The sequence below is a fragment of the Diabrotica virgifera genome, chromosome 2 (genome assembly GCF_917563875.1).
Source record: "Diabrotica virgifera virgifera chromosome 2, PGI_DIABVI_V3a".
Taxonomy (NCBI): Eukaryota; Metazoa; Arthropoda; class Insecta; order Coleoptera; family Chrysomelidae; genus Diabrotica; species Diabrotica virgifera.
In genome coordinates, this window is record NC_065444.1 from 258,912,763 (window position 1) to 258,924,689 (window position 11,927).

Consider the following 11,927-nt stretch of genomic DNA (forward strand, 5'->3'; position numbering starts at 1 on the left):
TCAGTATGATTTGCTTGTGGATGGTAGGCAGCATTATAAAAGGTCTTTTGAACCTTATATTTAGCTAGAAGATCTTTAAAGGCCTTCGATACAAACTGAGGACCGTTGTCACATGACACAATTTGAGGAACACCATACACCAAAAAGACTTGTTCCTCCAAATATTTTAAAATTGCTGGAGTTGTGGCCTGGCGAAGGGGACAAACTAAAGGAAATTTAGTGAAATAATCCACAACTACCAGGCAATAGGTATTACCCTTGTAACTCCGAGGATAAGGTCCAATGAGATCCATTGAGATCATCTGCCAAGGAAAATTTATGTTCCTGAAGGAACCCATAAGTCCAGCCTGTGGTAGGTTACTTGGTTTACAAGTAGCACAAACCATGCATTTAGAAATGTACCTTTTTATAGACTTCCGCATACCAGGCCAATAATATAATTCGGCAATACGGTGATAAGTCTTATAAAAACCAAAATGACCCGCCGTAACTTCATCATGAAACATATGCAGAATATTTTCCCTATTTGGCGTAGGTACAACTATTTTCCACTCCGACATATTGGATAAGGACTCTATCGGACTTAAGATGTGTTTGTACAGAATATTATTCTCTACCTTAAAATCAGGATATTTTTGTGGGTCTTGAGTGACCCTATCAATCATATTCTGATACCACATATCAGGACTTAAAGAGGACAGATCTAGGACATTAATATCATGGACACGTGAAAGAGCATCTGCGACCACTACCCCGTTTGCCTTTCTATGGACAATCTTATATGAATAGGCAGCCAGTTTGCATATCCATCGAGAAAGCCTCTGTGAAGGGTTTTTCATACTATGAAGCCATACTAAGGAACTATGATCAGTAATTATAGTGAAATTACGACCTTCCAGATAATAACGAAAAGCTTCTAACCCATGGATGATAGCTAAGAGTTCTTTCTCCGTAGTTGAATAGTTTTTCTGGGCCTTGTTCAACTTCTTACTAGTGTACGCTATGGGGTGTTCGGAGCCATCTTTCAACTGAAATAATACGCCTCCAGAAGCTGTATTAGAGCAATCTGTCATTAGATAAAAATGCTCATCAAAATTAGGTGACATCATAACCGGAGCGCTCGTTAAAGCATCTTTAACGCGCCTAAAAGCTTCGTCAGCCTCAGGAGTCCAAGTAATGGTCTGTCCCTTTTTCCTGTTCTTCAAAAGATCAGTAAGAGGTGACAACAAAGTAGAGTAGGACGGTACAAATCGCCGATAATAGCCACACATTCCCAATATCCTACGGACTTGGGTGGTGGTCTTTGGTATAGGAAAATTTTTGATAGCAACTATTTTCTCAGGATCAGTCCTCAGCCCCTGGTTATCCACAACATAACCCAAGAACTTAAGACTAGGGCGACAAAACTGACATTTATCCAGATTGACCGTTAGATTAGCTTCCTTAAGACGTAAAAATAACTTATCTAAAATTTCCATATGAAGGGAAAAATCAGGAGTGACAACCAAAATATCGTCTAAATAATAGAAAACATAGGGCTCTAACGGTGGACCAATGACTAAATCCATCAGACGACACATTGTCTGAGGAGCAGAAACAAGACCGAAAGGCATGGTGACAAACTGGAATAATCCTTTACCACTGACAGCAAAAGCAGTATACTTCTTGCTCTCTTCACTCAGTGGGATCTGTAGGAAGGCCTTAGACAAATCAATAGAAGAGATGTATTTGGCATTCTGAAGTTTGCTCAAAATCACATCTATTCTGGGGATAGGATAAGCATCCCTGTTAGTTGTGATACTGTTTAGTTTTCGACCGTCAAAGCAGATCCTGAAGGATCCATCCTTCTTCTTCGTTAACCAGAGCGGAGAACAGTAGGACGATGTTGAAGGTTCTATGATATTTAAAGCAAGCATCGAATCTACTTCCTTTTCTAAATCTGCCTGCCAGGCTTGAGGTATGGGGTACTGATATAATCTGAAAGGAGTGGGATTTCCCACTTCGATAGTGTGAGAGATTAACGACGTACGACCTAGTTTGTCTTTTGAAGAAAGAGTAGTAAATTTAGAGATCATACTCTCTAATTGCCTTTGTTCAGAGCTTGATAAACTAGCAAAATCGTGAATAGCACTAAGGGTAGATAAATTAAATTCAGATATGGAAAAAGAAAAATCAGAACAACTTAAGGTACTATTGAAAGCATTGAAAAAGTCCATACCTAAAATTATAGAATTCTGCACGGAAGGAATAACATAAAATGTAATTTCCCTACATAAATCTGCCACTGTGATTTTAATTTGGAGTTTGCCCGTAATGGACTGAACTGTACCATCTGCAGTAGATACTTGCAAAGATGAAATGGGCATAATGGGAATACTAGAATTTTTCAATAAATTTAACGAATGTGCCCCTATCAATGAAATATTAGAGCCACTATCTAACAAAGCTAAACACGATTGTCCTAAAATTTGAATAGGAAGATATGGCCTATTATCATTTTGTTTCCTAACTAATAACGAATTAATATCTAGATCTAAAGTATTTGGTTGTCTACAACCGTTATATGGAACTAACCCAGACGTATCATCATCATTAACAAAACTAGAATCTAATATAGATAATGGAACCACATTACTATCACAATTATTATTGTTACGTTGAACACTACCAATCAAAGAAGCGTTTGTAAATGACCATCTGTGATCATTTGAATCAAGCGAATCTAACGTATTATCTATAGAAATAAATTTCTGGTTTAATTTTGTTTTGTGGTGTGTGCTGCTTTCTTGAACGACACCCCTTTCCCTTTTCGTGAAGATGGGTTTGGGTTGCTGGATGTGCTTGGTCCAGCAGTTTCGTTTGACGATGGGGTTTGATTCCCTGATTGGATGTTGGACGGAGAAACGTTCAGGGGACGGACCTCCGACGTGTCGTTTCCCGAACACTTAGAACAGTTTCTTTTAAGGGTGTTCTCTCGGCCACAACCATGGCAGAAAATACGATTTTGAGGAATCCCACAATTGTAAAATGGGTGACCAGGCTGATCACAATTCCAGCAGACAAGAGAACTAACAACCGAAACATTATGTTCATGACCCTTATTTAGCCAAGAACGTTGCCTAAAGGAAGTTGGCTGAGAAGAAGAGTTAGAAGAGGATCGAGATGTGGATGGAGGTTGAGAAGACCAGGATAACGTTTCCTCCAAACGTTTGCATTTTATAGTAAGGTCATCAATGTTCTGAATGTCCATAAGAGCTAATTGTTGATGATAAAAGGGCAATAGACATTTAAGGATGATTTTAATTTTAGCTAAATCTGACAAAGGAGTGTCTAAACGACTACACATACCTAATATAGTATTAATAAACATAGTAACAGATTCCCCAGGTTTCTGCTTATGATTCTTAATTTGATCTAATAAATCATCCTGGAATGAATACGGAAGAAAATCCGACTTCAACTTTTTAATCAGATCAGACCAACAAGAAAAATTACCCCTGTTATTCATAAACCATGTAAAAGCGGTCCCGGTGAACAACTCAGCAGAAGCAGCAAACAAATCCTCTTCAGAAACACCTCTAGATATTCGAAGACATTCAACCCTTTCTAAAAATGACATCACATCAGTGTGCTGTTTTTCACCTGAAAATGAAATACCCCATTTGTGTACTTGAACAGGTTTGGAGTACGTAAAGCTAGGTACATTGACTGAAGCATTAGGAGTAGAGGTAGCAATGGGGTTAACTCTAGAATCAAGTTCACCCTCTAGTGTTAATATTTTAAGAGAAACAGACCTCTTGAACGGTTCCTGTTCTTCAGAAGGACAGTGTAGCAAGTGTACACGGGCAGAAATATGGCCTAGACGAGATGTTAATCGCGCATACTCTGTATCCTTTACAGTTCCCCTAAACTTTTCGATTTTTTTAGACAAGCTGTCCAATGTTTCAGTGATTCCTTTTTGTTGTTCCTCAAAAGGAAGGGATACAGCTGAAATTTGGAGAAAACTTCTATTGCCAGCTTCTTGTTTCAAAGCACCTCTCAAAAGATTGCGTTTTTTATCGACAGTTGTCGACTCCTCTGGCATTATGTCCCGAATCTTTAATTCATAATCCAATTCATCCACCAGAAGATGTTCAGCTTTAAAAGCACACATGATGAGAGCAAAGTTATTGACAAATAGTCCAAAGAACAGAAATATGAAAAATATGAAAATATGAAAGTTTGCACGCAAAATATATATATATAAACCGAGAAAATATCAGCAACACACCAACAAAATCAAAATAGCCAGCAAAAAAAAAAAATATATATATAATGCAGTATATAATCTAATAAATAAGATCAAATAAATATATAAGATCAAATAAATGGATAAATAATCCAATAAATATTGTATACTCAAGTAAACCTACTACCTAAATACTGGAAGTAAATTTTTTTATTTATATGTAACTTACCACCACTCTAGAAAAAATATATATCTATAATAATAATAATAATAATCAACACTTAGTTGTACCTCCAACTATACCACTATTGACTGAAGAAATAAAATTGTTATATGAATTATATTATTAATAGCAATATTAAATATAAGTTCCCAATAAAAATTCAAAATCTAACCCAGAATGTAAGCTGCACAAACATATACTATAATGAGGTCCCAAAATATAAACAAAAATCAAAACAGCGTTTAAGAATACCTGATATGTATCAGAAATTAAAAATAAAATAAATAAGTAACAATATGTGTATAGGATACCAAACGGAAATAACAAAGAGATTTCAGATAAAAGAGAAGAATTGACCTAAATGAATACTGTCTCAGACCAAAAATAAAGCCACCACGTTGGAAAGCCGATGTAACAACTAGCTGATGATTTTCTGTTGGAGTGAATGAAAAGGGAGTGGTAAACTCCAACAGAAGTAGTAAAGAAGAAGATCTACTTAATGTAGCCAAAGGACAAAAATGTGTGGCTTCTCCGTTGAAGAAGCTGGAGTAACTAAAATACAACTTTGTAGTAGTATTTGTATGGAAGGATGCCAAGACAAAGAATATCGAATTGATACAGGACTAGAGATGAGAAATCATTAATAGATAGATATAACTTGAATGGCTAGCTAAATATGTATGAGAAGGGCCACTTGACACTCAAGGAAGGATTCGGCCAATTTGCACGGCTATTTTTGGCCAGACAATAGATTAAAGGAAGTGACAATGATGGCTCGAAAAGAAGATATGAAGATAATGTTCAGAAAATAGATAGAGTAAATATAATAATATACTGAAAATAGAATGAATTTTTGGGCGCCAGAAGAAGAATAACTAGGTTAACGCTCTTCCAGGTATTCTACGCTGCTATAGAGTATGTTAAATTTGTAGTACAAGTATGTGAAAAGTTATTAAAGATTATTAAATTATAAAATATACTACTAAAAATAAAGGAGTAATAAGAAAAAAAAATCACAATAAATGTATATTTATTGAATGTAACTACTAGATCTTTTTAACAATCTCTGAGTTAGGACAAGTAACTAGTGTGTAACTCTAACATGACAGGAAAAAGTGATACTAGTGAAAGTCAATTACAAAATCATCATACAACTATGATCTAAGAATACTCTTTATAAGGTTAGAAAAACTGACTACGGGTACCTCTAATACAGGAAGTACAACTTACAACTAGGTTAGTAGAACCCTCACCAAATAATAATTGTACGTTTATAATACGTACACCTTAATTAAATACTACCTGATACTATATATAACATATAAATACCTCACTGTGAGTGGGACAGGCACAAGCCTTATTGAATAAATAAACCTACGAGTGGATACACAGATCCTTTTCCTAACTCGTGGTTTATAATAGTAATAATAACAAGTGAAACCAAAAACTAATCTGAGGGATTAGAATCCAGAAGTTCATATGAATTTAATAAATTAAAGTTAAAGTTAAATAAAGTTAATAAGTTAAAGTTAAGTAAAGTTAATAAGTTCAAGTTAAATAAAGTTAATAATTACAATTTTGACTAATATGTGAAGTTAATTTTTAAAAATTTAATTAAACATATACTAAAATAATGGAATGAGTTTAAATAATTATACAAAAGTGGAACACAGCCTAAAAATAATCAAGATAAGAGTACCGACTACTATTATCAGGGAAAATATCTGAGCTCAGAAATTTATACCTTTATAGATTGCAGAGTGTTGGGGAACGCTATCAATTAAATATTATGTTGTAAAGAAAAAAAACCTATAAAAAATATAAAGCAGGAAAAATGTGTGTGCAATTGAACTAAAAAAATGTACTAAATATCACAAAACCAGTCTGTCTTTAATAAGAGCACAGTAAATGTTCCCAAACAAACCACTCTTTCCTAATCTTGAAGTTGATGTAATGGGCACCCAAGGGTGCTAACTCTCGCTAGCAGCTGTCCTGCTGGAGGTACAGGAGAGGAAGACTGGTAGAAAGCAGCTGAAGGTACTCAAAACTGTTGGAAAGCAGCTGGAGGTACTCAAAAAAAAGAAAATGTGGAAATAATCCAGGCTGGTCGCCTATTGATTGTTTCTCTCTGTGTGGTCTGGCCTTGGTGTTGTTGTAGGGTGGCTTTAAGATTTCATGGTAGGTGCTAAAAAAAACACAGTGTGGTGTTACTACCAATCTACCAATGTCAAAAAAAAAGAAGCAAGAGATACGAGGAGGTGTTTTTATTCCTATGGGAATAAGAAGAAATAGGTCATTAAGTCCAAAACTTGAATGACTAGACAGCTTGACCTTTTATCAGGTTGCTATCAGATGACCTTGGTCAAATAACACAAGTAATTTCCAATTGAAATACAAAATATAATTACTGTGAAAGAATATTTTATTATAATATATACACCGGTATATAGATATATTATACAAGGATGAAATATAGTAAGACTAAGCGATGGATACTTATTTGATCATCGTTCAAAAGATAGGAGTTCTGTAGACTTGAAAGGAATATAAAAAATGGAGTTTAAATTGCTCTATTTTCCAACTGGAAGCACAAATTAACAACGAATATTGAATTATCTCTAGATGAGTTTGATCCATGAAAATAAAACATAAAAACCATGAAAATAGACTATGTGAAACTTAGTTAGCAAATGTCAAGGACTTCCAAAATGGCTGAATAAAATACTTAATAAAATGTGTATTTACCGGGGTAGAACTCATTGGATATAGTATGCTCTAAAATTCTTCAAATCCACTGCTGCTGGATAACTTCACTATACTTTTATTGTAATATTTAATCAATTTGGAACTGAGAATTAGAGGTGAATAATTGAGTCTAATGACCCCGCACACTACGATTCAGACCGAACACTCGAGAAACAATGGCAATCCAAGGCTCACGTTCACAGCTGAATCCTTCGTACCCCTCTACTAAGCATTGGCTGTCAAAGTGGGGAAACCAATGTTGCCACGTTTTAAATGTGACGTCATCAAGCATTTAAAAATTCTGAGATGGGTTTAAGTTCTATTTGAATAAACATTGAAAGAAAATAATTCTGAAAATAATTAAATAATATTTTGGATAGTTAAATAATATCTTCCCATCAATAATCGATTCTATAAGGGGCGGAACGTCACAACTTTTATTGTGTATTTATTATCATATTTCCAAACGATTATGGGCCTTAATACCAAGAAAAATTTAAAAATCGGATTTCAGGATTTGAAAATAAGTTTAAAATTATGTTTTCTCCAAAATATTGTTTGGTGGCATGCCCCCTTCTGGTCCCAAGGTCTTCAATTTTGAACTTGTCGTTAATATTACTATTCAATCTAAAATACTTAACTTTATTAATCTAACATCAAGACTTTTGCAATCTAAAATGGCAGAGTTAATGGTCGCCATTCAACTTTTTCAAAAACCGAAATGAGAAATCCGTTGAGAAATGAGAAATCCGTTTTCCGAAACTTTAGTAAAGCAGCAGGAATAGCAGAATAATGGGGTACTACACCAAAATTTAAAAATAAACGGATAAAACAAAAAATTTTACGATGTGGCCGGCTGAAACTAAAAAATAACTTATAGAAAAAAAAGTTTTGAAGTCAATGTTTTCAATGTATTCCCGCATCTTAACTTAATATTTATTTTTAACACATAATCAAAACGGTCGGACAGGTCGATTTTTAAAATAATCATAGTAGGTATATTATAGCATCAATGTTTCGAACTTTACGCGATCCCTCTTCAGGTGACAGTTATAACTTTGATTTTTTTAAATGGGAAAGTAGGTATATCACATGACACCTCTTTTAAAACCTTTTGAAATACTGATTACAAAAATGTATAATACTTGCGCAAAATTTCGGTCCAATGCTTTTTAAATGCATTAATTTTTTTTAATCCTGAGAAAACTAATAGGAATTTTTGAAAAATTTAAACGCAGAATAAAATATTACATTATTATCGAGGGCCGTAAGTCCCTAAAAGCTTCTATAATGTTTATTTTAATAAGTTACAGGGGTGAAAACGAAAGAAAATTTAGTATGATTTTTAATTTCTATGTGTGTGTGTGTGTTTGTGTTTTATTGGCACTGATTTTCACAACCAACTGGCCAGTCAATTTCATAATGATTTTTTAGACTAACTCAGGGGTGTAATAATGTGTAGTGTGTGTGTTGAGTAAGTGTCTTGTTACTTTGCAAAGTCGACGTCATTGTCTTTGCAAAGAGACGCTAATTGTATCCGAACGTCTGCGGTCCCTCCGGTGAGTACCGACCCCACAAGGACAGAAACTATTTTCATTTATTAATTTATAATAAACGAAAAATTCTCTACCCAGGTAAGATTCGAACTTACGACCATTCGGACCTTTCGATCCAAAGGTAGGCGCTCTTACCACTGAGCCACAGAGGGGGTGATTTTTAATTTCAAATCACTCAAAAGAAACTTTTTGTTTATTCTAAGGGACTGTCGACACTCGGTAATAATGTAATCTTGCATTCCGCGTTTAAATTTTTAAAAAATACTCATTAGCTTTCTCAGTATTCGAAACAAATGAATGCATTAAAAAATCATTTGACCGAAATTTTGGCCAAGTAAGTATTATATATTTTTGTAATCAGTATTTCAAAAGCTTTTTTAAAGAAGAGGCCTCGCGTAAAGTTCGAAACTTTGATGCTATAATATACTATGATTATTTTAAAAATCGACCTGTCCGAGCGTGTTTGTCGGATTAACATACATGTATAATAGGTTTTCATGTCTATTCTCAAAAAATCTATGTATTAACACTAACTGATGAAGGCCAAATATTGTCATTTACACATGTTAGTATTATACTGTTATTAGTTGTCGTTATGTTTATAATACGGGGGGCCCACAAAAATTTTCGCGGGGGGGGCCTCAATCTTCAGCTACGCCACTGTCTCAAATTATGCAAAAATACAAATATTGCGCTGGGAAGGTCACCTTATAAGAATGGATAATACCAGAACACCTGGTGAACACCATATTGAGGGTGTATAACTGGCGGAGAGCAGCCAGGGACAGAGATACTTGAAGGCGGATACTGGTGGAGGCCTGAACTGACTTGGGCTGTAGTGCCATAGGGGAGAGAATTCTTTCCAGATAATCCCTTCGTGGACTCACCTCTTTAATTACGAGAAAACCATGTTTCCCTTAAAAGGGGCCAAGACTGGAGAAAATGAAAAGATGATTACAAAATTTTAAATATCTTGAAGTCGTTATAAATGACAAGGGAGGAAATGAAAACGAAATAAAACAAATATTAAGAAACTAGTCGGCACTTAATTAATAATTAATTAATTAATTATAGAATAAAAAAAAACTCTATGTTGTCAAAGCCTGTCGACATAGACTAGATACATTTCTCTGCAAATCATTTAAAATTGTTTTAAAATTATTGTCTAATCTTTTGTCGTAATATAACGAAAGTACATGTAGCAACATTTATCTAAGAAAAACTAAACAATGCAGATAACACTTATGTAACAAGTACACTTACCCTTGTAGAAGTATAATAAAATAAGTGAACTGTAACACCAAGAACAACTGAAACGATCCATAGAGAACATCAAAGAATCCGTATTTCAGAAAAGCCAGCGATGTGGCTAGTGCCAGATTGATCCCGACTATCGATATAAGCATTTCTAATATTTTCTACAACGTACCTAGCACACTTCAACATTTATAACTGATTATACCGAGATGAAATTTTGAACTGACGAAAGTATTGAAATGAAGAGAAAATGTTACAGAAAGTGACCGGCTGATATCGATAATACGTATCGAAATCTTCTAATACGGGATTGGTGAGGCGGCTTGTTGTATCAACTATCTCACCGATATCTTATGGATTGCGTATACATTGTTTATATTTAAGTATTAACCTATAAAATTTATCGGATGTCATATTTACAAACATTTTCTAAATTTGTCCTAATATTTAGACAAAGCATGTACCAAAAATTAGAAAATATTTAATTCGTTTAAAAAAAGATAACGTCGACATTTATAATACGTCTCAATTAAAAACTAGCTACCTTGAATAGGTCAAATGATAATTTTGTACTACAAAAAAAAAACGCAAAATAACACAATTTTGGAAAACAGATTCGTCTCAACCACTACATTAAACAAAAAATAGCAATACATGAATGATTTTAGCAGTTACATTTGAAACTGTTGTTACTAAAAATATCTTTAATTCCATCTTTAAAAGTATCTAGTGCTCCATAGATGCGAAACACGGAAACTTACGAAAACCCTGGAACGACGCCTACTTGCATTGGAAATGAACTTCTGGATAAGATCAGCTAGAAAATCAAGGCGTAAAAGAATACAAAACGAACAAATCAGACTTATCATGGGAGTCAAGTTAACTATCAAAGATGAAATTCAAAGGAGACAACTGATCTGGTATGGTCATGTAGAAAGAATGGATGACGCCAGGCTGCCAAAACAAATTTTAAAAGGGATGCCATGGTTTTTTATAGTGTTCCCCGCTTATAAAAAACCGGGATAATAAATAAAAAAAATTACTAAAAGCAATAAGTATATCAGTTTGATGGGTATTTTTAATTTCTCCAGTACAGATTATCTAGAAAAACACACAAAAAGCTAAAAACTGATACAATCAAAAGAGAAATTATGCTAGTCCTGGAAAAAATAAGTAATTTCGTCTTGGTATGGTACAACTAGACCCAAACCCAGACATCCAAAGTGAAAGTTATCCTCCAACACCAAATTATTCTATGTGGTCCACATAATGTTCAGAAAAAAGTCACACCATTTTGAGCGTCGGGTTTGGTGGTGAGGGGGGAGAAATTGGCAAATTCGTAGTTTTTTACGTTTTTCGTCAATATTTCTAAAACTATGCGGTTTAGCATGAACAACCTTCTATACAAAAATGTTATACATTAAATTTGAAATAAAAAAGGCCCTATGCATAATCCTTCTAAAATGAATGGTTTCAAAGTTACGGAGGTAGTATAATATAACTGGTCCAAAAAAAGGCCTAACCCAGACATCCAAAAAGTTTTCCTCCAACACCAAATTGTTCTACTATATATGGTCCACATTACATGTGGACCATTGTTCATTACACCATTTTGATCGTCCGGTTTGGAGGGGGGAGTGATGGGGAAGAAGTCGGTAAATTAGTAGTTTTTTACGTTTTTCGTCAATATTTCTAAAACTATGCTTTGGCGTAAACAATGTTCTATACAAAAATATTCTACATAAAATTTAAAACAAAAAAGGTAGTATACATAATTGCTATAAAATCAACGGTTCCAGAGTTACGGAGGGTGAAAAGTGGAGGTTTTCGAAACTTTTTATATTATTTGGGCAATTGATGATGAAGATAGTCTGCAAAGATTAGTCCACAGATTTAACATAAGAGCAAAAGAATTCAA

The 11,927-nt window shown here is 34.2% G+C and overlaps 2 protein-coding genes across 4 annotated transcripts in view; both read right to left on the reverse strand.

Moving 5' to 3' along the window:
• LOC114336016 (glycerol-3-phosphate acyltransferase 1, mitochondrial) overlaps positions 1–11,927 on the reverse strand; it is a 208,963-nt gene that overhangs the window by 87,807 nt on the left and 109,229 nt on the right. The window contains exon 1 of one of the 3 annotated variants that reach the window (XM_050644503.1): positions 10,016–10,308. The exons of the other annotated variants lie outside the window; for them this stretch is intronic. Coding sequence (XP_050500460.1) covers positions 10,016–10,158 — 143 coding nt within the window. The 5' untranslated portion in view covers positions 10,159–10,308. Of the gene's footprint in view, positions 1–10,015; positions 10,309–11,927 lie in introns of those variants that run through there. 3 annotated transcript variants of the gene reach the window in all.
• Positions 2,370–7,622, reverse strand: LOC126880562 (uncharacterized). The gene is made up of 2 exons (XM_050644509.1): positions 7,197–7,622; positions 2,370–6,636 (listed from the first exon to the last, which is right to left on the reverse strand). The coding sequence occupies exon 2, from the start codon at positions 4,151–4,153 to the stop codon at positions 2,756–2,758; it is 1,398 nt and encodes a 465-aa protein (XP_050500466.1). The 5' UTR covers positions 4,154–6,636; positions 7,197–7,622; the 3' UTR covers positions 2,370–2,755.